This window comes from Lepus europaeus, chromosome 10 (assembly GCF_033115175.1).
Source record: "Lepus europaeus isolate LE1 chromosome 10, mLepTim1.pri, whole genome shotgun sequence".
NCBI lineage: Eukaryota > Metazoa > Chordata > Mammalia > Lagomorpha > Leporidae > Lepus > Lepus europaeus.
Window position 1 is genome coordinate 97,874,066 of NC_084836.1, and position 26,140 is coordinate 97,900,205.

Consider the following 26,140-nt stretch of genomic DNA (forward strand, 5'->3'; position numbering starts at 1 on the left):
CTCTGTGAGGAGGGAAGGGACAGAGCATGGGTGAGGCCAGGCTTCTGCGCAGGTGTTGGGACTGTGAATTCATTTAAACACACCTGCTTTAAGGAAAGCAGGGAGGGAGGGCAGCACTGTGGCGCTGTGGGTTAAGCCACTGTCTGCAGCCCTAACATCCCATATGGGTGCCCATTCCAGTCCCAGCTGCACCCACGTGGGAGGCCCGGAAGAAGCTCCAGGCTCCTAGGTTTGGCCTGGCTCAGCCCTGGCCATTGAAGCCATTTGGAGAGCAAAGCAATAGGTGGAAGGTCTCTCCTTTTCTTTCTCTCTGTAACTCCGCCTTTCAAATAAATAAATACAAGGAAAGCAGTGGAGGGCCAGGCCCTGTCCTCTTGAGCTGGTGGCCTTATCTCTGTTAGTGTACAAATTCATAAAAGGGGAGTTACTGAGGAGGAGGAGGATTTTCAATGATTACAATATTGGCAGCTATGCCAGTGGGCCGCCATTGTATTATCCCACATCACGAACAGCCGTGCACCCAGCTGCCAGCTGTTAAGAGCCTCATCAACAAGGCGTGCTGCCACATGCTTAGATCTCGCTCGATTTGGTAGGTTCAAAAATGTGCTCTGGTTCAGGCATTGGGCGCCGCAGTCACCTCTTGAGACGGCCACGTCCCACATAGGAGTGGCGGCCCCCCTCCTGACTCCATCTAGCCATGATGAGTTAAGCACTCGGGCTCCTGCCAACCCACCAGGAAGACGTGGACTGAGCCCCTGACTCCTGCTTTCCATCTGCTCCAGTCCGGGCTGCTGCGGGAATTTGGTGAGTGAACCAGTGGATGGGAGATCTCTGTGTCTCACTGCTTCTCTGCCCTACACATAAAATACATAAATAAGCAAATAATTTTTGAAAATTTCATTTTTTTTTGAAAGAGTTACAGAGTGAGGTATAGACAGAGAAGTCTTCCATCCACTGGTTCACTCCCCAGATGGCTGCAGCAGCCAGAGCTGAGCCGATCCGAAGCCAGGAGCCAGAAGCCAGTGGGTACAGAGGCTCAAGGACTTGGGCCATCTTCTACTGCTTTCCCAGACCATAGCAGAGAGCTGGATGGGAAGTGGAGCAGCTGGGACTTGAACCGGCGGCCATATGGGATGCTGGCACTTCAGGCCAGGGCTTTAACCCGCTGCGCCACAGTGCTGGCCCCAAAATATTTCCTACTTAACTCTTGTATGTTTAATGAGAAGGGAGGCTGGTTGTGTCTTCACACACTTGAACCAGTTCTGTTTATTTTTCTTTATTTTTAAAGATTTATTTATTTTATTTGAAAGTCAGAGTTACACAGAGAGAGGAGAGGCAGAGAGAGAGAGGTCTTCCACCTGATGGGTCACTCTCTAATTGGCCACCATGGCTGGAGCTGTGCTGATCCAAAGCCAGGAGTCAGGACTTCCTCCAGGTCTCCCACGGGGTGCAGGGGGCCCAAGGGCTTGGGCCATCTTCCATTGCTTTCCCAGGCCACAGCAGAGAGCTGGATAGGAAGTGGAGCAGCTGGGTCTTGAACCAGTGCCCATATGGGATGCCGGCGCTTCAGGCCAGGGCGTTAACCTGCTGTGCCATAGCACCAGCCCCCTGTTTATTTTTCTACCCTCACTCTAATGAGGGCGGGGAGGATGTCCACACTGCCTCTCCCGCCCCATGCACACAGACACATGGTCAGTGACCACTCCCCTGTGGAATGGGGGATATGTCACAGTGGAGACCCCGCCCCCCCCCGCCCATCCACATTTGGTTTAGATGTCCGAGCCTGGTAACAAATAATACACGATGTCGGGGGGTGCTGATTTCTATGGAGAGAAAGAGGATCGGGGAGGGGGAGCTGGGGCCCGCTGTGGCCATGAGTCTGTGTAACCAGGGTGGTCAGGGGAGGCCCCACTGAGAAAGAGCAATTTGAGCAGAATCCTGTAGGAAGTAAGGTAGCGAGCCATGCAGGTGTTGTTGGGATTTGAAACGGCGCTGTGGCATAGTAGGTTAAGACTCCGCCTGCAGTGGCTGGCATCCCACTGGGCCCTGGTTCAAATCCCACTTGCTCCACTTCCAATCCAGCTTCCTGCTAATGAGTCTGGGAAGGCAGCAGAAGATGCCCCAAGTGCTTGGGCCCCTGCACCCATGTGGGAGACCCAGAGGAAGCACCTGGCTCCTGGCTTCGGATAGGCCCAGCTCTGGTTGTTATGGCCATTTGGGGAGTGAACCAGTGGATGGAAGACCTCTCCGTAACTCCGCCTCTCAAATAAATAAAAGCTTTAAAAAAAAATCAGAATCCCAGGAAGAGGGTCCAGGAGCAGCAGGGCTCTGGGGCAGGAGCACCTTTATTTCTCAGAGAACCTCAAGCAGGTCACAGCAATTTAGCACCCTTTAACGATTTATTGCACCCTGCAGAACCGGCTCACACAATTTTTTTGCCAGTTGGCATGATGCAAAGGTTTGCCAGTAGAGGGTGCTGGAGAGACGTAGCGTAGCCGGGAGAGAGGTTGGCTTTCTGGTTGTCCTGTACCTTCTCTGCTGGCTTCTGCAGCCTGCCTTGCTGCCCCTGGCTCAGCTCCTAGCCCGGGCGACCCCTCCAGCCTCGACCTCCTGCTGACCGGAAGATGGCTTTTGCAATGCACAGCGACCTCAGCACCCAGCAGCTTCTCCTGGCGCCCTCGTTGGGTGGGTTCAGAGCAGGGAGCCTCTGGAGAGACCCCTCTGCTGAATGGCTTCCTGATACCCTAGCAGGCGGGTGTCCATCCACCACTGTGGCTACTCTGTCGGGCCAGGGCTTGCGCTCGCCACCAGGCCTGGGTGTCCACTGCTGGGGGCCTGGGCGGCTTTGTCTCCGTCCCAGGGGAAGTAGCTGCTCCTTAGAGCTGCAGTCTCTCTGTTCTCTGGGGTCCTCTATCTCTCACCAGCTTTCCCTCCTGACTGCAACCCTGTGTTATAGTGAATCTTTCCTGATGCTACGCTTTCCCCCTGTGAATGACTGCATGGCTGCTGGCTTCTGAGTAGACCTGAGCAAGAAAGAGAATGATGGCAGATGAAGCCAGACACCTGCTCGCTCTCTGAGCAAGGGGGCTGCCCGTGGAGGGGATCTGAGCACAGGAACCCCACGGTGTGGCTTAGGTTTGCGAAGGCCCCCACTGGCTGCTTAGGGAGAAGGGACAGAGGGGAGGCAGGAGCAGAAGCAGGGAGACTGGCAAAGAGGCTACTGCAACATTCTGGCAAATTCCAGGGTGTTCTACACATAATTAAAAGGGCTGGAGGTTGGAGGGGATGAGAGATAAAGGATGTTAGTCAGTTAACAGCTGGAGGCCAAACCATCACCAGCAAAAACTACTCCAGGAGGCGGGCGTTTGGTGCAGTGGTTAGGGTGCCGCTCGGGATGCCTGCACCCAGGGCAGAGTCCCTGTTTTGAGTCCTGGCTGCTCTGCTTCCCGTCCAGCTTCCTGCTAGTGCTCACCCCGGGAGACAGCGGGGATGGCTCGAATGCCTGGGTCCCCGCCACCCACGTGGGAGACCTGAGTGAAGTTATGGGCTCCTGGCTTTTGACCTGGCCCAGCCCTGGCTGTTGTGGGCATTCTGGGAGTGAATCGGTAGATGGAAGATCTTTCTCTCTCTGCCTTTCAGATAAAGTGAAAAAGCAAAACAAAACAAACCAACTCCACATTCCTGGATGTATGTTAAAACCTTGCCGGAGACCCCAGGGACTGGACTGCCAGGCACCAACACTTTTGCTTCCAACCACAAGGGATTCAGAACACAAGTGCTTCAGGCAGGCAAGTTTCCTATCCCAAAGCACTCCTGTCTTGCCTTCTTCCACCAGCAGATGGAAGCTCTCGCTCTCTCTCTCCCTCTCTGTAACTCTGCCTTTCAAATAAATAAATAAATATTTTTTAAAAAAAGTTTTGGTTTAATATTTAGAAAAAAATTTTATTTTACTTTATTTGAAAGGCAGAGTTACAGAGAGAAGGAGAGGGAGGGGAGAGGAAGAGGGAGAGAGAGAGATGTCTTCCATCCACTGGTTCATTTCCCAAATGGCTGTAATGGACAGGGCTGGGCCAGGCTGAAACCAGGAGATTCTTCTGGGTTTCCTGTGTTTGGGGCCAAGCACTTGACCCATCTTCCACTGCTAACCCAGGTGCATTAGCAAGGAGCTGGATTGGAAGTGGAGCAGCCGGGACTTGAACCGGTGCCCATATGGGATGCCTACCATTGCAGGCAGTGACTTAATACGCCACGCCACAGCGCTGGACCCCATGGCTTAACACTTTTTTTTTTTTTTTTAAGATTTACTTATTTTTACTTGAAAGTCAGAGTTACACAGAGAGAAGGAGAGGTAGAGAGAGAGAGAGGTCCTTCATCCACTGGTTCACTCCCTAGCTGGCCACAACGGCTGGAGCTGCGCCGATCCGAAGCCAGGAGCCAGGAGCTTCTTTCCGGGTCTCCCATATGGGTGCAGGGGCCCAAGTACTTGGGCCATCTTCTACTGCTATCCCAGGCCACAGCAGAGAGCTGGATAGGTAGTGGAACAGCCGGGACCTGAACCGGCACCCATGTGGGATGCCAGCAATGCAGGCATTGCCTTTACCCACTATGCCACAGCACTGGCCCCAGCTTAACACTTTTTAAACAAAAGATGAGGGTGGCACAGATCAGGGTGGCATTGGCAATGGTGTTGGGAGACAGCTGGATTTTGGGTATCTTTTGATAGAATACCTGACAGCATATACAGCTGGATGTAACGAGATGAGGGAGGAAAACGGGGTAGGGAGTAAACATGGGGGCAGACGCCGGGGCACAGGCTGTCGGCTTTCACCATGGTTGCAGGGCTGCCGGTTTCCAGGGCAGCCGTGGAGACGGGGAGTGGAGCGCAAGCAGGCACACGTCTCACTGCAAAGCTCTCGTGTCCTTGCAGCGTGCAGCATTTTCATGGAAAAGACGAACACTCTTCAGGTTGTTGCAAACCTTTGGTTCATTTCCAGAGTTTGAGAATATTGGTTTTTTGATCATTGTTGTCAGCGTCCTTGTTGCTTTAAAGGAGCAGTGGGATTCGGGAGGTTTTTACCCTGCCATTCCTGATGCCATCCTGAGAAGGCGGATGCTGGGTACATGTCTCGCCCATCTTTTGGTCATCTGTCCCTTACTGATTTGTGGACATCCTCTGGTATAAGCCTCTGTCTGCTTTATGCGTTCCAAGTACCTTCTCTCATTTTTGTCATTGGTCCTTTGACTTTCAGTGGGCGGTGTTTTGAGTAAGAGAATCTCTTACATTTGAGTGGGTTCAACGTATTCATATTTTCATTTATAGTTAATGCTTTATTGTGTGTTCCGCTTAAGAAATCTTTCCCAGTGCAAGGAAACGCTTTTTCTGTTATCTTCGCTGTCTGACCTTTTGTGGGTTCTCATTTGCCATCCACCTGGAATTAATCTGGTGAATGTGTGTGGGGAGTTTGGATCTGATTTTTTTCTGTAAATATTCGGCTGACCCAGCATCCTTTATTGAAAGGAATCTGCCTGTACCCCGGGCTCTTCAGTGCTGCCTTTGCTACAAATCAGATAGTCACAGGGAGGCCTGCGGGTGGCCCAGTTCTGTTCTGTTGGCCTCATTCTCCTCCTGTCTATACTTTATGGACATGTATACACATATAGATCTATACTTAAGATGTACTTACTTATTTGAAAGGTAGAGTTACACAGGGAGTAGGAGATATGAGGTGGGGGTGAGAGAGGGGAAGAGAGAGAGAGAGAGAGAGAGAGAGAGAGAGAGATGAATCTTCTATCCACTTGTTCACTCCCCAGATGGCCACAATGGCCAGGGATGGGCCATATCCAAGGCAGGAGCCTGGAGCTCCCCCCAGATCTCCCACACTTGGGCTCTCTTCCTCCGCTTTCCCAGGCGCATTTGCAGGCAGCAGGATCAGAAGTGGAGCAGCAGCGTCTTGAACCAGCGCTCTCGCAGGATGCTGGCGTTTGCAGGCAGTGGTTTACCCTGCTGTATCACAACGCCAGCCCCAATCCTTCAGCGTATTAATTGCTATCGTTTATAATGAACATTGATCTCCGTAGAGTCTTCTCACTTTGTCTTGGCTTCTTTTGGCCCTTTGTGTTTCCATATACATCTCAGGGCAGCGCGAGAGACAGTCATTAGTGCAAGTTCCAGAGGACCAGGGGCCGCTCCTCTGCCTTGTTTCCTTCAATTAAGCAATGGCCTGAGAACCTGCTCTGCCTGCCCAATGAACAGGAGCCCAAGGGTCCTCCTGAGGCTCTGTTTTCTAGGCCTGAAGAAACTGCAAAGATGACTCGAATGAGAAGCCATGGGAGCAGCCAAGGCCAAGGTCAGGGCCACTGACCAATGTCAAAAAGAGCGCAGCAAGCTCAGGCCTTGGGCACATTGGCCCTGCTCTGCTCCCCGTATCAGGCTCCTCTGCCCTTCGTGGAGTCAGGGCTCTAGGGTGAGCAAAGGAGAGAAGCTTGCCGACTCCATCCAAAGCAGAGAGGATGCTAAGAGACAGACCAGACCCCGGGGGAATGCGGGGTCCCACGCTGCCCAGCAAGGACGGGACGATGTGGCTGAGTGCATGGCTCCAAAAAACAGCTTCAGCAGCATTCCCAGTCCCTCTGGCGATGCCGGAATCTCTCCACTCCTTACCATGACTTGGAGTCTGCTTCCTCTGTTCTTGAACCTGGGAGGAGCATTGCAACGTCCTCGATGAATAGGACGTGGCAGAGTGACGCTGGGTGATGACCAGTGCTAAGCCACAAAGGCCATGTGCTTCCCCCCTCCTTCCCCTCCAGGGCTCTATCTGCAGGTGCTCAAGCTTGTAACCAGCAGCCACATGGTGAGGAAGCCCAGGCCACATGGAGGGACCGGACAGGTGTTCCAGCTGACAGCTCTAACCGAGGGTGCGGCCATGGGCCAGCATCAACCACCAGCAATGAGCCTCTCCTGATTCCGGTCCCCGGACTCTGAGGCAAGCTCTGAGGGGAGCAGAAAGGAGCTGGCACCCCCAAGCCCCCCTACTCCAAGTTGCATACACATGAGCCCATGATTTTAAGCTGTAGGTTATGGGTTGGCTTGTTACACAGCAGTGGGTCACTGGAACACAGCGACCACGTCTCAACAGAGATCACTAAGTGGACATGGCCTAGGGTTCCACTGCCGCCCCCACCACAGCCACTGCTGCTGTGGACTTTCCCTCCTTCCTCCTCAAAGCCCCAGGAGCGAGCACATGACTGGCTCGAGGTGTCCAGTGCAGGCTGTGCCTGGGGCGGGGTGTAGAGAGGGAGTCTTCCTCATCCTGAGGAAGAGAAAGGGACCATGGGAAATGGGAGCTAAGAGGCCCCCTCCCACGAGGCCGGCGAGAAAGGTGGGTCCCAGGAAGCGCTCCTGGGGGAGCCTGCAGCTCCTTGCCCCAGGCCCTGTGCAGCTGTCTCTTGGCTGAGCGCATACCTGCCAGGCCCACAGCACAGGCTGGGCTCCCTGCTCGCTCAGCGCTGTGCAAGTGTGTTCAAGTGGCTGAATCTCCTGGGCCTCAGTTTCCTCACTGGGAAAGAGGAGAGGTTAAGAGCACCTACCTCATTCAGCACTGTACAGATTCAAAACATGAACACGTGCAAAGCGCCTGGCCTGCCTCCTGGCTTGTAGCACGCACTCCAGGACGTAAGCAGGATTTTACTGATGATGAGTTCATCACCAGCATCCCCTCCTCAGACCTCCATCCAAAGAGGGTCTGCCCTAGCCCCGCCACCTGCGGGGAGGCGGCCGTCACTAGTATCTTTCTTTACGATGTCCTGCTCATTTGCAATAGGTTAATCTGCTTATTCAAGAATTCACATACCTGTGTTTCTCACCTTACTGGTAATTCAAACCTTTTTATTTTTTATTTTTAAATTTTTATTTATTTATTTTTGACAGGCAGATTTAGACAGTGAGAGAGACAGAGAGAGAAAGGTCTTCCTTCCTTTGCTTAACCCCCCAAATGGCCACTACGGCCGGTGCGCTGCGCCGATCCGAAGCCGGGAGCCAGACAGATCCTTCCTCCTGGTCTCCCATGCGGGTGCAGGGACCCAAGCCCTTGGGCCATCCTCCACTGCCTTCCCAGGCCACAGCAGAGAGCTGGACTGGAAGAGAAGCAACCAGGACTAGAACCTGGGGTACCGGCGCTGCAGGCGGAGGATTAGCCTAGTGAGCCGTGGCGCTGGCAATTCACACCTTTTTAAACGTTGTGTCTCCACTAGTTGGAGAGTGTAGAACAGAATGCGGGGTCAGGGGACTTGGGAAGGTGTGGCCAAGACCCCCTTCAGTGGAAGGTGCTGCCCCGGTCACCAGCAGAGCGGCTGGCAGGCGACCCTCCACAGTCAGCTGCTTCCGGAATGGGTAGGGGGAGCTGTATGTTGCCCCCAAGTCACACCCCTTCCCCAGGCAAATCTCTGACACAGAGCCCTGGACAAAGGTCCGGCCATCTCAGCCCAGCCTGGACAACTCTGACAGGCTGTGCCAGCTGCAGAGCTGCCTGTGGGGTCCCCCGAGGCTGCCACGGGGGCCTGCACATGGTGCAGCTCCTCCCCCTGCCCCCTCCCGCTGCCCCCTCCCCTCTTTTCCATGGGTGTTGACCCCCAGGTAAAACTCCTTACTCAGCACCCCGCGCCCTGAACTCCATCTCCGCCAGCTTCCTGGGAACACACAGCCCAGGAGCAGTGGGCTTGGGAAGACAGGAAGTGAGCCTTTGCTGGAAGAACAAGGGGTCTGCGGCTGCTGCCCCCCTCTCTGTGGACATGCGTGGTCTCCCTGCCCCCAGGAGCATCCCTTTCGCTAGCAGTGGTAGGGGGTGGCCTCCTGCTCCGGGCTGGGTGCTTGCAGGGTTCCTGTTACTCGTGACAAGTGTGTGAGAGGAGACTGAACCCACAGGATGTGGGGAGAAGACCCTGGGCGATGCTCCCCAAGGACTGGGGTGAGAATGTGGATTCTAACTGCGTGACAGAGCTGCGAGGACCCAGGGTCCCACGGCGCCGCTCAGTATCCTGCCCAGTGCCCGCACAGGCGAAGGAAGGCGAGCTCCGCCCGCTGGCCCAGGAGACAGGCGGTCTTTACCCAGGAGGTGGGAGGAGGCGGGACCATGGGCCCCGTTGTGGAAGCTCAGATCCTCATGGGAAACCCAAACCCAAACGGGAGGCCTAGAACCGATCTTGTTGGGGTGGGGTTGAGGTCAGTGACCCAGATCAGGAGGTCGGTCTGGAGTCAGGACTTGGTCTGTGATTGGGATGAGGACTCAGCCTGGGGCTGGGTCAGATTCCATGTGGAGTCAGAGCTTGGTCTATGGGCAGAGTCTAGCTAGGAGCCAGAAAGAGAGTGGGGGTAGGGCTCATTCTAGCACCAAGGCCATGACCCAGTCTAGCTCTGAGGGTTCTGTCTGGGTCACAAGCAAGAACCTCTTCCCAGTGTCCGTCTGGGACCTGCTTGGGGCTTGGCCTTGATCCTAGGCCAGCAGTCTGGGGTTGGCATTCAGTCCTGCAGCGAGCGTCTGAGTCAATGCATTGTTCTATTGGCCAACAGCAACTCATAGGTCAAACCCAGCCGGTGGCCTGTTTTTTGTAAATAAAGTTTTATTGCAGCACATCCGTGCGCGCTTGCGTGTGCCTGGTCTGCGGCAGCTCTCTTGCTCCAGAAACACAGCTAAGCAGATGCAGCAGAGACCTCAGGGTCTGCAAAACCAGGAATATTTCCTGACTGCCCGACAGTGAAAGCTCACCAACCCCCAATCTAAAGGCTTGGGGGCCCCTCTGCGTGTGAATGCCCAGACCCTTGACCTAGCTCGGGGTCAAGAGCCTCCTCCCGCAAGGTGCAGGTGGCCTTTAAGGGACCAACGGGACTCAATGACAGCATAGGCATGGACCTCAGTCAGGACCTGCTGCTGGCATCCTGGGCCCCATGACCAGCCAACTGCAAGGCTTTCCTCGGCCTTGAACTACCTGCTCTGCATGGTCAAGGTGGTGTCCTCCACATGACAGCCAATCCCGATCTGTACGTGTATATTTTTTTCAGTTTCCAAAACCACATCCCCATTCACACTGTCCCTGGGGGCTCTGAGCTGTCTGCTCTCAGTTCCCCGCCAGGGCCCTCCCACTGGCTGTGTCGGGCGGAGCTGGAGTCCCCTGTGAGGCCAGCTGGTCCCGTGGAAGTGCTGCCTCAGCTGAGAGGCAGCCAGGGCACGCGAGCACTGGAAGCAGAGTTCCCTGGCGGGTGGCCCTCATCGCCTTCAGCGACTTCCTTCTCGCCGACTTGCGCACGGCCTGCTACGCCATTCTGCTCTGGAGCTGAGCAGAGGCTGAGGCCTGGGTCTGCATCGTGGTCAGTTCCTCCCTCGGGCCCTGGCCACTCCTTCCTCAACATCTCAAAACCAGCTTCCTGGGCATCAAAACCTGCAAGAGCCCGGGCTGGAGGAAGACGGGCAGTTGGCCTTTGCTGGAAGAACAAGGGGTCTGCAGCCACCCCTGGGGCTGGCACCCCTGGGCTGGCACGTGGTGCCCCCTGCTGGGTGGGGCAGCCCTTTCTCCAGGAGTGACACGTGACTTCCTGTTGCCATCCGCTCCCTTCTTCCTTCCCCTACCCCTCTTCCTGCTGCACAACCCGAGCTCTGTCGCCAGCTGCTCCCTCGCATGAATTGGCATCAACAGGCTCGGTCTGGAAGGGGAGGGCTGAGCCGGGCAGCCCTGACGCACTACAGGTGCCCACTCACGGTTCCCCAAGTCCCATGTCCACACTGTGCACAGCAGCAACCATGCCACAGGGTCCACGTGCTTCCTGCCCCGTGTTTGCAAAGACCTGCTACATAATTGATTCTCACTCGAATTTGTATCCAGGAGGTGTCTCGCTGCAGATGAGCTCGTTCTGTTGTTGTTCAGAGCATTTGGCTTCCACGATTGGTTTTAATTCCTCTGCTGGTTCATCTGAGAGATGAATGCCACATCCAGCACCGTGACCTTCAGGCTCTTGGTGATGTCTACCCTGGCCCTCGTCCTGGGCTCTGTGTCCTGTTCTGGCTCCAAGTGCATGATCTGCATAGCGTAAGCGAGCAGCTGTAGATGCTCCGAGTCAGTGTCGTGCTTCACTCCGAAGGTAAGAAGCAAACACTGGGTGTCGCTGGGCTGGTGGCTCCTGGGTGGTCACAGCCAGATCGGATTCGGGGCTGCAGATCTTAGCGGGATGAGACCCCATGGCACAGCCTCTCCTTTATCTTCTTCAGTTGCTTCCAGCCAGCGTCAGCCCCTCAGGTCCTCAGCTTGTGTCTCCATTGAGGGAAGTCTCCCGTTGGTTACCACGGACTGCTTCCCAGGAGCCTGACTTTGGGGTGACACTTACTCACTGGCAGTGGCATCTCCATGGGCCCCCTGCTCTGCCTCTAGGTCACCCTGTGGCCTCGGCAAGGCCCCTCCTCCTCTGTGATGAGAGTGTTGAGGGATGTTTAGGTCCTAGCTCTCCCACATCTGGGTTTTCTAGCAGGCCCTGGGCAGGATTCCTGGACCTGGATGTGGCCAGGGCATTTGGAGAGTTGAGAGAGAAGCAAGGAGAGTCCAAGGGTCAGCCAAGGTGGCAGTGACCTGGCTGGGCCCGGGATACTGTGACGGTTGGGCCTGCCAGCTCCCAGAGAGGATGGTGGTGAGACAAAGGTGGTAGGGGCTCCCTGGGTTCCTCTATCACCCACCGTTGTCCAAAAGTTCAAGGGCTACTGAGTCCAACACCTCATTTTCCAGGAGAAACTGAGGCCCAGGAAGGAAAAGGACTGGCCTGAGTTCATGAAGTCGGGCAGAGGCTGAGCAGGACTACCCTGGGCCTCCTGGCCTCCACTGAGCAGGGACCAGGAGGCGACAGGAAGGGAAGAGGCTCTCAAGTCCTGGTGGCCGTCACTTGGCTGCGGCCACGTGGATAACCACAAAGCCCTTGATGTCCGCGAAGTGGGCGCTGACGAGGTCCACCTGCAGCTGCCTGGGGCCGCTCCTGGAAGGGGTGATGCTGAAGCGGACCGAAGCCTTCTCCTGGGGCTCCAGGGTGGGCACGCTGGAGGAGAGAGGTGGAGAGAGGCGGCCTGTTGGTCCTCGCTCCTACCTGAGTCCAGCCTGCCAGGCTGTGGCTCTCCAGGGCCCTCCCAGTCAACTTCGCCCTGTGGCACCACCTCCAAGTCTCAGCAACACGGGTCCGGCTTACTCTTCTCCTGTCACTCGCCTCCTTCCAGGCTGGGCTCCTGCTCGTGCCCCGACCACACTCCCCGCTGGGCTTCTGTCCGCTGTCCTTCCTATCGACAACACCCTTCCCACTCCAATCACAGCCAACACCCAGATCAAGCTTCTCCCAGGAGCTCTTCCCTGACTGTCCTTCCCGGCCTCTGTCTGGGAAGACCTCCTACCCTCTAGAGACCCAACAAGCTCCTCAATCGAACATTTCAGGCTCAGCTCAAATATCAGCCCCACCCCAGGGCTGCCTCGGGGCTATGGGGCTGTATCACACCGTCCTCTCCTCTCGTGATGGCCATCTTTCTCCGAGGGCCCTTCTCAAAGCACAACCTGTTCATAGTGTTCCCCAACACTTGGTGTTACCGGGTAGCTTAGAGCACAGGTCAGGTGGATAAGGACAAGTCAGGAGTGCCTGACTGACAATGAATAAGTAAACAAAGAAGCCCATGGGTGAGGGGACAAGTGAATGCACAAATGAATGGTGAATGAGAGGATGAGCAGGCGAAAGGGTGGGTAACTAAACCAATGAAAGCTGAGTTGAGTAGATGAGGGAGGAAGTGAGTGATGTCATGAATAAAGGAATGGAAGAAGGAATGAGTGAAAGACAGAGCAAGTGAGCGAGGTGGGTGAACAAGGGAGTGGATAAGTGACTGGCGAGGTGACTGGGTGGATACATTCCTGACTAAGTGACTGCACACTGATGGACATGGACAGAGGGCTTGCTTCCGGGGTCCAGCATCCCTCCTGCACCACCCTCCCCTCCTGGCAGCCCCTCTCCTGCCCAGCCCCCTTGGCCGTCACTTACTCGATGCTGAGTTGTCCTCGAAGAAGGCCGCTGCCCTCCACCATCAGCACACAGTCCTCCACTCTCTCCCACAGGGGGTTCACCACCGTCACTTCCACCACAACTGCCACGCCCACCACAGCTGGGCCCTGCACCTGGAGGGACCACACTTGTGAGCCGCTCCTCCTCCCCACCCCTCCAGGAAACCCCTGGTCCTGGCCCTGCCAGGGGATGAGAAGGTCATCCTCCACCCACACCCGTGCCCACACCCCTCCTCCTCACCCTTGCCAGTGGCAGCTGGCACTGACAGCACAACCCCCCCCACCGCTGACACCCTCCCCAAGTCCAGAGGGGCCCACGGAGAACCAGGTGCTCGAGTGGACTGGAGCCACCTTGATGGTGATGAAGTCCTCCAGAGTAACATCCTTCTCCACCAGCAACTTCTCTCCCTTGGAAACGAGGCACATGGCAGCCAGCAGGATCTTCTTGTCCTCTGTCAGGTCCTCTTTGTACTGGGAGTAAGTGATCACTATCGGGATCTTCTTCTCTGCAGGGGAGGCAGAGGAGGGAGTTGGGGGCTGCTGGTGTTCTTGACGGGAGCTGGAAGGAGAAGGGGACGCCCACCTGACAGCTGCATCCTCTCTGGTCCTTGCAGGTGAAGGAGGCGTGGCCCACAGAGGGCAATTTCCAGTTCACAGTCACGGGGCCAAGGTGAAGTGGGGATGCCGTTCAGGCCAGTACACTGCCCGGACACCAGCATGTCTTCCCCAGTGCTCCCGCAGATGTGTCTAGCTTTTTTCTGATCATTTCAGAGGGACGCCAACCATCAAGCAACCAGCCCATCAAGCACTGAGCCCACCAGGAAGTCACTCACTGTTTATTGAGCACCTACTGTGTGCAGGGACGGAGAAGAGAGAGACCAAAGGCCTGTCCAAGCTTCCAATCCAGCAACACCAACTTCCTTGCAACTTCTCCAAACCACACCCCGCTCCGTGAAGGCCCCACCCTCATCAGCTGCACCAGCGGAGGGCAGCCTTTTGTGATTCCCTCCTCTCTGAGCTCCTGGGGTCCTGGTCACATCTGGCTCCTTCCTACCACTGCACACACCCCTGCCTGTGTATTCTCTTCGTGTGTGTGTGAGTCAGCACGAGCCATTCTGACTTTAATTCATATTTGGGCTTTGTTTTGCACAGTACAGAAACCTGCTCTCAGGTGCAACGTGTCCCTTCTGGTTTGCCCCAGGCCTGACCATCCCCTGCTGTATTGCTGCTGCTTCCTTGATTTGCATTTTCTCCCCTGCGAGTCTTCAACTTGTAGAAAAGGTCTTTAAAGGGCTTGAGCTTTGCCCATACTGTCAGCCCCCACAGCGCTTTGCCCGTGGGTAGATGCCTGTAGAGGCCAGGAGGTGGAGCTGCGTGTTACAGTATCACCTTGCCTTATGGGCTCCCTTAGCCCAGAAGGTCATTATTGAAAGGAACTTTGCTACAACAACAGCAAAATTCATAACTACAAAGGCTAACATTCATAATTAACTTAGGGATTAAAGTGTACTAGGCATTGTCATGGATTATTTCATTTAATCATCAACACTCCCTTGAGCTGAAATTATCACTTCACCCCTCATAATAATATTATAAATGCTGCCAATCACCACCAAAAATGAAATGTTCATTGGGTGGTAGGAATGACAGCAAATGCTTTTTTTTTTTGACAGGCAGAGCAGACAGAGAGAGAGAGAGAGAGAGAGAGAGAGAGAGAGAGAGAAAGGTCTTCCTTTACTGTTGGTTCACCCTCCAATGGCCACTGCTGCCGGCACGCTGCGGCCGGTGCACCCTGCTGATCCGAAGGCAGGAGCCAGGTGCTTCTCCTGGTCTCCCATGCTGGTGCAGGGCCCAAGCACTTGGGCCATCCTCCACTGCCTTCCCAGGCCACAGCAGAGAGCTGGACTGGAAGAGGGGCGACTGGGACAGAATCCGGCGCCCCGACCGGGACTAGAACCCGGTGTGCCGGCACCGCAAGGTGGAGGATTAGCCTATTGAGCCGAGGCACCTGCCAACAAATGCTTTCTGTACATTAGATCACTGATGCCTTGTAGGTGTGGTCCTGGGACCATCGGGATCAGCATCACCTGGGAAGCTGGACCAGTGCAAACCTTAGGCTCCAGTGTGAAGACCACACCTGCCACCAATGAGTTGCTTGGGCAGAGCTTGGGGCAGGAGTTTAGACCCTGGGAGGAGGAGGAGGAGGAGGAGGAGGTGATGGAGGAGGAGGAGGAAGGCAGCCCTTTATAACCTGCAGTCAACGGCTTCTTGAATTTCTTTTGGCGGTGGACTCCACTCATTGTATGAATGAAGCTGACCCCTTCCCTAGGTCGGTGCTTCCTAAGAGTGCCATCAATCCACAGGATGTGATTGACATCTATAGAATACTTCACCAGCAACAGTATACATACAGTCTTCTCAAGTTCACGTGGAAGATTCACCAAGATCCGCCACACTCTGAGCCGCAAATCACAAACTAACCACCTTGAAAAACCAGAACTTATACAGCGTATGCCCCTAGATGAGAATGGGATTCAACTAGAAATAACAGAAAAATGGCTAGAAAGTCCCAAATACTTGGAGGTTAAAACAACACACTCTTTGAATACGTGTGCTGCAGAAGAAGAAACCTTGAGAGAAATTGAAAAACATTTAGATAGAAATGAAAATAAAATTTATCAAAATGTACACTATGTAGTGTAAGTGCTTAGAGGGAAATTTAGAGCATTCAATACCTAGAGTAGAAAAGAAGATCGAAAATCAATAATCTAAGCTTCTATTTCAGGACACTAGGAAAAGGAGAGCAAGTTAGATATAGGCACAGCAAAGAAATAACAAAATTAGAGCAGAGGTCACTGAAATTGAAAATCAACAGCAAAAATTAATAAAACCAAAAGCCGGTTCCTTGAAAAAAATCAATAGGCTTCTAACAAGGTTAAGAGGAAAAAAAAAAGGATAAGACATAAATTACTCACATCAAAAATGCAAACGGGACATCCACTGCAGAGTCTACGCACATTAAAGAGACAGGAAAGGCCTATGATGGACAACCCTGTCCCACAAATGTGCAAACCTACATGAAATGGATCGATTCCTTGAAAGGCACAATCTGCCAAAACTCACACACGAGGAAACAGACTGAACAGGCCTTTGTCTATTAAAGGCATGGAAGGAGTGATCAATAACTTTCCCAAACAGGAAGCCCCAGGTACCAGATGGGTTCACCGGTGAATTCTACCAAGCATTTTACAAAATTATACCAATTCTACAATCTCTTCCAAAAGATGGAAGTGGAAGAATCCTTCCTAACTCAATCTGTGAGGCTAACATTACCCTGATACCAAAACCAGACAAGGAAAATACAAGAGAACTAAAGAGAAATAAGCAAATAGATCAGTGGAACATAAAAGAGTTCAGAAATAGACCAACACAGTCAACTGATCTTTTTGTGAGAACCTTTAAATTTATTTGAGACAGAAGAGAGACAGCACACTCCCATTCACTGGTTCTCTCCCTAGATGCCCGTAACAGCCAGGGATGGGCCAGGGTCACAACCAGGAGCCAGGAACGCGATCCATGTCTCTCACATGTGTGGCAGGAGCCCAGTTATTAGACCATCACCGCATTAGCAGAAGCTGGTGTCTGCAGCTGGTGCCGGGAACGGAAGCCAGGCCTCCCCGGTATCTGAACCACTGTCAGACATCCTAGTTGAGAGTGAAGGCAACACAATGAGGACAAGGCAGCCTTTTCTTTTCTTTTCTTTTCTTTTCTTTTCTTTTCTTTTCTTTTCTTTTCTTTTCTTTTCTTTTCTTTTGACAGAGTGGACAGTGGGAGAGAGAGACAGAGAGAAAGGTCTTTCTTCTGCTGGCTCATCCCCCAAATGGCCGCTATGGCCGGTGCACTGTGCCGATCGGAAGCCAAGAGCCAGGTGCTTCCTCCTGGTCTCCCATGCGGTGCAGGGCCCAAGCACTTGGGCCATCTTCCACTGCCTTCCCGGGCCACAGCAGAGAGCTGGACTGGAAGAGGGGCGACTGGGACAGAATCCGGCGCCCTGACCAGGACTAGAACCTGGTGTGCTGGCGCCGCAGGCGGAAGATTAGCCAAGTGAGCAGTGGTGCTGGCCTGGTAATGATTTTTTTTTTTTTTTGACAGGCAGAGTGGACAGTGACAGAGAGAGACAGAGAGAAAGGTCTTCCTTTGCCGTTGGTTCACCCTCCAATGGCCACCAAGGCTAGTGCGCTGTGGCCAGCACATTGCACTGATCCGAAGGTAGGAGCCAGGTGCTTATCCTGGTCTCCCATGGGGTGCAGGGCCCAAGCACTTGGGCCATCCTCCACTGCACTCCTGGGCCACAGCAGAAAGCTGGCCTGGAAGAGGGGCAACTGGGACAGAATCTGGTGCCCCAACCGGGACTAGAACCCGGTGTGCCAGCGCCGCAAGGCGGAGGATTAGCCTAGTGAGCCGCGGCGCCGGCCTGGTAATGATTTTCTAAATGCAACATCAAAGGCACAATCTATGAAAGAAAAGTAATTAAGTTGGAATTTATACAAATTCAAAACTCTGTTCTACAAAAAAAGAGAAACCACTGGGAAGAGAATGAGAAGACAAGCCACAGCCTGGGAGAGGACACTTGCAAAAGATGTATCTAATCAAAGACTGTTATCCCAAACACGCGAAGACCTCTTTAAACTCAGCAATAAGGAAACAACCCAATTTTAAAAACGGGTAAAAGAGCTGGCTGCTTCGCCAAAGAAGATATTCCAATGTCAGATAAGCATATGGGAAGATGAGCAATGTCTTACATCATTAGGAAATTGCAAATTAAAAAAGCAATGGGCTACGCTAATACATGTACTGAAATGGCAATAATGCAAAACACAAGGGCAACTGCTGGACAGGACCTGGAACCTGAGGCGCTCCCATTCACTGCCAGTGGGGATGCAAAACAGTACAGCCACTTGGAAGACAGTTCCACAGAGTCTCACATAACTAAACCTGCTCTCACGCTATGACCCAGCAGCTGAACTTGGTGTTTACCTGAGAGAACTGAAAACTACGTCCACACAAAAACCCACACACACATGTTTGCAACAGCTCTGTTCAGAACTGCCGAAAGTTGGAGGCAACCCAGGAGTCTTTCAGCAGGTGGATGGGTAGACAGACTGCGTCCACCCACGTAGTGGAACGCTTGTCAGTGATAAAAAATGAGCTATCAAGACACAAAAAACCATGGAGGAACCTTAAATGCACATTGCTTCCAACTGGAAGACTGTCCAGGTGAGGCGGAACTAGGGGGACAGCAAAAGAACCAGAGGTCCGGGGCGGGGGGGGGGGGGGGGGGGGGCGGCGGGCGTCCAGGAAAAAGGAGGGGGAGGGGGAGTACAGGGAATATTCCAGGCAGTGAAAGTGTTCTGGATGATTCTCCAAGTGTGGCTATTATGCCAAGCCCCAACAGAACACACCACACAGAGTGAGCACTCACGTAAGCCAAAGACTGGTGCTACTAGCATGGCAGTGTTGACTCACCAGTGCTAACGCACGTCCCACTCAGTGTAATAGGAAAAAGCAGTGTGATGAGAGGTGCAGGGAACCCTGTGCTTTCCCCTCCATTGTTCTAAAACCAATTTAAAAAAGAAGAAAGGTTAAAATAAAGTACATGTTGTAGTAGTCGTACCATTTGGCTCTAGAATTCCTTCTTGTGAGTCTAACCTAACAAGATAATGCAAGAGCCAGAAGAGAAAAATGGAGGGTCTTTGGCACCAAGATGTTTACTTCAGTGTTATTTTTAATAGCAATAAGCTGATAACCACCCCAAAGAAGAAAAGATAAACAGCCATTTATTTATTTGAAGATTATACATCTATTAAAGTGATGTTTATAAAGAGCTTACAATATTTAAATTACAGTGTAATATGAAAAGAGCAGGGCACTAGGGAGTAGTTGCAATATTTAATCAGAACTGCACTGTTCAAAAAGCAAATACACATGAAAACTTTGGAAGGGAAACATTCACAGTTTGTAGGTGGGTGGTGGAACCGTAGGTGAGTTTTCTCGTTTGCTCTTGAAATCTTTAATGAATATGTATTACTTTTAATTGCTAAAAGCCAGGGGAAAGAGTATGTTAATTAATATTTCATTATGAAGTGTTATTTGTGATTTAGATTTTGTGAAAAATAAACGAGAAAAAAGCGAAAACTGTATGACACCTCCTTCCCATGCTTTCACGCCCTGTCAAGCCCGCAAGCCTCACTCAACAGGAACTGGCACAGATCAAGAACTTCTTTAACTGAATCCCTGAGTTTAGAAGTTACGGGACAGAGGCGGGGGAGGGGGAGGAGAGAGATGAAGAGACACAGAGGCAGAGAGAGAGAGAGAGAGATAAGAGAGAGGGAGGGAGGGAGGGAAGGGCTGAGAGAGACAAAGAGAGACAGAGGAGAGAGGGAAGAGAGACAGAAATGAGGTAGAGACAAACAAGCCAGGAAAAGGAAGGAAGCAGGAATAATCTAATGGGCTCCACTGAGTAAATCATATCTTTAGTGTTGTGTTCAAGGATCATGAAAAAGTTCCTTGAAATAATTCTTATTTTTAAAAAAATATTTATTTATTTATTTGAAAGCGTTACATAGAGAGAGAAGGAGAGGAAGAGAGAGAGAGAGAGAGAGGTCTTCCATCTGCTGGTTCACTCTCCAATTGGGGAACCAGGAGCTTCTTCTGGGTCCCCCACATGGGCGCAGGGGCCCAAGGGCTTGGGCCATCTAGAACTGGATCACAAGTGGAGCAGCTGGGACTTGAACTGGTGCCCATATGGGATGCCAGTGCCACAGGTGGTGGCCTCACCTGCTACACCACAGCGCTAGCCCCCCTTGAAATATTTTTTTAAAAAGTAAATGGAGGAGCCAGCGCCATGGTGTAGCAGGTAAAGCCGCCTCCTGCAGTGCCAGCATCCCATATGGGCGCCAGTTTGAGTCCTGGCTGCTCCACTTCTGATCCAGCTCTCTGCTATGGCCTGGGAAAGCAGTAGAAGATGGCCCAAGTCCTTGGGCCCCAGCACCTGTGTGGGAGACCCAGAAGAAGCTCCTGGCTCTGGATCAGCCCAGCTCTGGCCATTGCAGCCATCTAGGGAGTGAACCAGCAGGTGGAAGATCTCTTTCTCTCTCCCCCTGCCTCTCTGTAACTCTGCCTTTCAAATAAACAAATAAATCTTAAAGAAAAAAGAAAAAGCAAATGCAGGGGCCAGCGTTGCAGTGTAGTGGGTAAAGCCGCTGCCTGCGCCATTGGCATCCCATGTGGGGTCCTGTCCAAGCCCTGGCTGCTCCATTTCCGATCCAGCTCCCTGCTGATGCACCAGGGAAAGCAGCAGAGGATGGCCTGGACTGCCGATGCCCCTACACACATGTGGGAGACCTGGAAGAAGCTCCTGGCTCCTGGCTTCAGGTTGGTTCAGCCCCAGCTGTTTATTTGAGGAGTGAACCTGCAGATGGAATATATTTTCTCTCTCTCTCTCTCTCTCTCCCCTCACCCTCCTCTCTCTGTAACTCTGCCTTTAAAATAAATGAAATAAATCTTTAAAGTAAAAAAAAAAGCAAATAGAATAAGGTTAGTTAAAATTATTCAAACAGGGACTGGCACTGTGGCATGGTAGGTTAAGCCTCTGCCTGTAGCACCTGGCATCCCATATGGGCACTGTTTTGAGTTCTGGCTGCTCCTCTTCCAATCCAGCTTTCTGCTGATGTGACCCTGGAAAACAGTGGAAGATGGCCCAAGTGTTTGGGCCCCTGCACCCACATGGCTCCTGGCTTTGGATCGGCACAAATTTGAAAGGTGAACCAGTGGATGGAGGATCTCTGTCTCTGCCTCTTAAATAAATAAATATTTTGTTAAAGATTCATTTTATTTATTTGAATGACAGAGTTACAGAGAGGTAGAGACAGAGAGAGAGGTCCTCCATCCGATAGTTCACTCCCCAGATGGCCACAATGGCCAGAGCTTTGCTGATCTGAGGCCAGGAGCCAGGAGCTTCTTCTGGGCTTCCCACACAGGTGCAGGGGCCCAAGGACTTGGGCCATCTTCCACTGCTTTACCAGGCCATAGCAGAGAGCTGGATTGGAAGAGGAGCAGCTAAGACTAGAACCAGCACCGATATGGGATGCCAGCACTTCAGGCCAGGGCATTAACCCACTGTGCCATAGCACCAGTCCCAGTAAATAAATCTTCATAAAAATTATGCAAACATTGAAAGACCTGAGGCCATTCTCTTTGGCTGTGAGACCCCAAGGGTGAACTGTCGGCAAATGGGCCATCGGCTGGGCAAGTCAGGCATAGTGGCATGGGCTGCCCACAAGGACAGTGGCTGAGCAAGTGGGTGTGGGGTCCACTGCTCTGGGCTGCTCTGTTCCTTCCCTGGCCTGGGTCAGGGGCGCACCTCTAAGGCCACGCTGACTGGGGCTGCGTCCTGCCAAGGTGAGGACTGTGTGACTCTGGACTTGAGACTTTGTCTTTCTGCATGTGTTACCTCCCCCAAGGGTCAGAGCCAGCACTGTTATGGCCCATGGGTGGCCGGGGTGCTCATGTCAGTACTCTGGGGGCGGGGCCTGGCTCATGCACACAGTTTCCCCAGTCCCAGGAGGCTTCAGCATTCTTTTGGATTTTAGCAAAGAAACACAGGCATATATACAAAACGCTTGTTAAGGGGCCGGCGCTGTGGCGCAGTGGGTTAAAGCCCTGGCCTGTGGCGTTAGCATCCCATATGGGTGCCGGTTCTAGTCCTGGCTTCTCCTCTTCCAATCCAGCTCTCTGCTATGGCCTGGGAAAGCTGTACAAGATGGCCCAAGTCCTTGGGCCCCTGCACCCATGTGGGAGACCCAGAAGAAGCTCCTAGCTCCTGGCTTCGGATCTGCGCAGCTCCGGCTGTTGCGGCCAGCTGGGGAATGAACCAGTGGATGGAAGACCTCTCTCTGTAACTTTGTCTTTCAAATAAATAAAATAAATCTTAAAAAAAATGCTTGTTAAATATTTATACTAATTTGGATAGAGTATACACTGCCAGCAGATGATGCTATTATGTTTATTTACTTATTTTCATCAGAGAGAGATCAATTTTCTGCCCACTGATTCACTCACCAAATGCCCAGAAAAGCCAGGAGCCAGGAACTCCATCCCTGTTGCTCACGTGGGTGGCAGGGACCTAAGCACTTGACTATTCTCTGGGCGTGCCCAGAGTGCATAGGCAGAAGCTGATGGGCAGTGGGGCAGCCAGACGCAAACATGCACTCAGTGCTGTGCCCGCCACGTCCCCCGCATTGTTACTATTACCACCAGTACCGTGACCCTCAGTTTTATCTTCTGTCAAGTGGGGACACGAAGCAAGGCACGGAGCACAAGGTTCAGGCGTGTCTCCTTCCTCCTGAGAATGAAGCCGACCCTGGAAGTCCCACCTGCCACCCCCAACCCCTGCCGGAGCTGGGGGTCGAAGGCCAGCGGCTGCTTACCTTCTTGGGGGCCCAGCCTCACCACGTGCGACTCCTGGAGGATCTCCGCCACGGGCTTTCGGGTGTAGAGGATGGTGGCGGCGCTCACGTTGACTTGGACGCGCTGCGCCCGCGCGGTGAGGTTGGCCAGGCACAGCGCCAGCTTCAGGTCGTGGCCCAGCACGGGCGGCTCCAGCGCCTTGAACTTGCCGGTGATGCTGGGCGTGGGGGCCGGCTCCAGGAGGGCGTCGCGCCACAGAGCTCGCCCGGCGCTCCTGCGGGCCCGCGCGCGCTTCCCGCGGGCGTCGGCCCCGAACAGCTTGCGCACAGCCTTGCCGTACACCTGCCGCTCCTTCCGCGACCCTGCAGGGCGTCACACAGTATCCTCTCAGCCCTCATCCACCTCCACTCCCCCTCTCCGGGAAGGCCACCGCTGTGTCACCACCTCCGACCTCGGCCGTGGGCCTTGCGCTCAGTTCCCCAACCACTCACACACACGTGAATCAGATCAGGAAATTTCACATAAAAATGCAGGTTTCTGGCTTCTGTAACACCTGGGTCAGAGCCTCCTTAGGGTCGTCATTGTCAAGGAGATGTGGATTTCTCCTGAGCCCAGGCCACTGCTACATCTTAGGACCAAAGACCCCTTGCTCTGAATTCCTGAGGTTCCTAGTCCTTAACCTGTAGGTGGTCCAGCGAGGTGTGCCCAACCCCCAAGACAATGAGAAGAGGACTTAAGGGGAGAAGGTCTTTCACAGTCAAGACACAGGGGCTGAGGGGGTGTGGGTATGGGCATGTGGGGGCTCTGGGGTGTTTAAAAGAATCAACGTTAAAGTCTGGGGGCTGGCTGATAATGACCTGGGATGTCGATGGGAGGGGCAGTTGGTATTTGTTTTTTTATTTTTTGTTTGAAAGGCAGAGAGATGAGAGAGAGAGAGAGAGAGAGAGAGAGAGAGAGAGATTTTTCATTTGCTAAGTTCATTCTCCAAATATCCACAAAAGCTAGGCCTGGCCCAGACTTCAGCCAGAAGTACAGAACGCCATCTGGATTTCCCATGTGGGTGGCATGGATCCAAATACTTTTAGCCATCAACTGCTGCCTCCTAGGGTGTGCATTAACAGGAAGCAGGAAGTAGAGCCAGGAGTGGAATCTGGGCCCTCTGATATGGGTTGGGGGCTTCCCAAGTGGCGTCTTAACCTCTGTGCTGAATGCCTGCACCAGCCATTGGTATTTCGTTCCCTGGGGGAGGTCTGTTTCTCCTGTCTCACTTACTGAGTCACATGTTTCCTGAGCAAGGGAGAAGAGACCTGAAGGGTGATGGCATGGTGGTGACAATAGGGACCTTTCTCCCCATCCCCAAGTGCCAGGTCTCAGTTCCTAGGCTTAGAATGGGCAAGGGGTATGGGTGAATGTGTGAGTGGGCCACAACCTTGTAAAACCCCTGGGAAACTTGAGAACTCAAATCACCATGCATGAGAAGGAAGCTGTGCGACTGCCCACTGGGTGGAAAGGGATCCTCCGAAAGGGGCCAAATATCCCAGGAAATCAGCAGGGCCTGGAGATGGCCCAGGGGTGACTCCTGGTTGTGATGGGGCCACCATCTGTCCTCATTGAGCACAGATGGTAAATTAGGGTAGTGGCACCTGCCTACCCACCATCACCACATCACCTGATCAGGTCAAAGGCATCCACTCTTTTCTTCCCTCCTGTTCCTCCTCCTTGGCCTAACACACTGATGGTTTAGGCCGGTGTTTGCAACATGGGCTGCATACTAGGATCACTGGAGGAGACTGAAAGTCTTGATGCCGTTAAATGCTCATGACTGTGATCCAATTAGCAATCTGAGCTGTGTGATAGACTGAAAATGGCTACCATGAAGAGGTAGAGTCTACTTCCTACCTCCTGAGTCTGGGCTGGCCTTGTGAATTGCTCCGGCTAACAGGATGTGGCAGAAGTGACAAATTCTGAGCTGGGCCTCTAGAGACTTTGCAGCTTTCATTCTGAGCTTTGGGGGAGGCTGCCACCATGTGGACAAGCCAGGGGCATGGGAGGCCAAGTGGAGAGAGAGGCCCAGCCATCGCAGCAGTCCCGTGAAGGGCCCAGCCATGGGAAATCCTAGCTGGCACCACGTGGCACAGATGAACCATCCCAGCAGAGCACAGCCAAAGCTGTTAACTCACAAAATCCCAAACAGATCAGTAATTGCTTCAGATAAAGAATGAAAAGAGCTGTGCCGTGATTCCAATGTGCGTCAGGGGCTGCGAACATTTGGGCCACAGAAGAGGAAAGAGAGGGGGCTCTCCAGGGTGTGCCTCTCCTCCACAGCCACCTTCCAGGGTCACTCTTCTAGTTTGCACTTAGGAGAGGAGTGGAGACAAGGTCTAATTTACACTTGAACTTGAAGTCTTCATTGCTCAGTGACATTAGTTTAACAAGCAGAAATGGTAAAAAACATATGGATCAGATCACAACATTGCTCAGGGACCTGTTCCTCAGTGGGGAATGGAGCCTTTTTTTCTCAAAAAAAAAAAAATGTGCAGATGGAGGAGGCAATGAGAAAAAAATACAACTGTCTCATTTTTGTGCCTCGACAAGTACAGGCTCATCAATAAACCAGTGACCATAAATTAGTGACCGTGGCACAGGCCTGGCAGATAATACCACAGGAACGGCCGGTGTTATCATTTTTAATGGGGCCTCGTGCCATGAGCCCTCAGTGTTTGGTGACGAATAGCCACTCCTGTCGTCACTTGTGTCACTGGTATAATCACATTATTATTATCCTATGTGAATATGCCCAGTGCGGTGCCTGACACATGGCAGGTGCTGAAGGAAATGTAACCACTATTATTATATGTGCTCAGCCAACAGAGGAAGTCATTAATTGACTCTAAATAAAGGCACTTGGCCCAGGGCACTGAGACAACACTGAACGGAAGCTGCTGTCACCATTGTAACACAGGCCTGGCCCCAGGCTGCCTGCAGTCCGTCCCCTGCGGCAGACCAGCCACTTTGGGGAAGCTACTGAAGGCCTCTCCGTAGCCCTTACCTTCTGGGTACTTGTAGAGGCCCGTGATGTCCACGCGGGAGTCGCTGCCCACCGCCTTGGTGCTGATGCATCGCCCGATCTTCTTTGTGTCCGAGTACACGCGCTCCCGGCTCTCATCCCCGTGCCACAGCCAGATGACGTAGTCGGCGTTGACCTCCGCAAACACAAAGGGGCTGTCATGGGCCAGGTGCACATCGCCCTCCCGGATGGCGGTGACCGAGGCCGGGCCACACTGGAACACGCCTGGGTGGGAGGGCGGGCTGTAAGCAGCATGCATTAGAAAAGCGAGGGTCTGGGACCCCGCCCCCTTGAACTCTACCTTCACTCTCCTCCTGGGGGGTGGCGTCCAGAACCTGCCAGCCATTGTAAGCAGGGCCCAGGTCCGGCCGGGCAAACCAGCTCTCATTCCAGACATGGAAATTCCTGCACACAGACAGAGCGAGTGAGCAAGGCAGCTTTGTGTGAGCACAGAGGCCCACGGGAGGGAGCCCTTCCAGGAGCCAGAGGAGGATCCCCTGCCCTGCATGTGTAATGTGGCTGCATCTTGTGAATCTATCA

At 53.2% G+C, this 26,140-nt stretch overlaps 1 protein-coding gene across 1 annotated transcript in view; it reads right to left on the bottom strand.

Annotated features, from left to right (window-relative positions):
* Positions 1 to 11,913: 11,913 nt before the first annotated feature.
* Positions 11,914 to 26,140, bottom strand: part of TGM6 (transglutaminase 6) — a 32,054-nt gene continuing 17,827 nt past the window's right edge. Inside the window, exons 8-13 of the mRNA XM_062202526.1 lie at positions 25,902 to 26,005; positions 25,583 to 25,825; positions 22,554 to 22,895; positions 13,417 to 13,571; positions 13,046 to 13,179; positions 11,914 to 12,067 (exon numbers count right to left, since the gene is read on the bottom strand). Coding sequence (XP_062058510.1) covers positions 11,914 to 12,067; positions 13,046 to 13,179; positions 13,417 to 13,571; positions 22,554 to 22,895; positions 25,583 to 25,825; positions 25,902 to 26,005 — 1,132 coding nt within the window. The remainder of the gene's footprint in view (positions 12,068 to 13,045; positions 13,180 to 13,416; positions 13,572 to 22,553; positions 22,896 to 25,582; positions 25,826 to 25,901; positions 26,006 to 26,140) is intronic.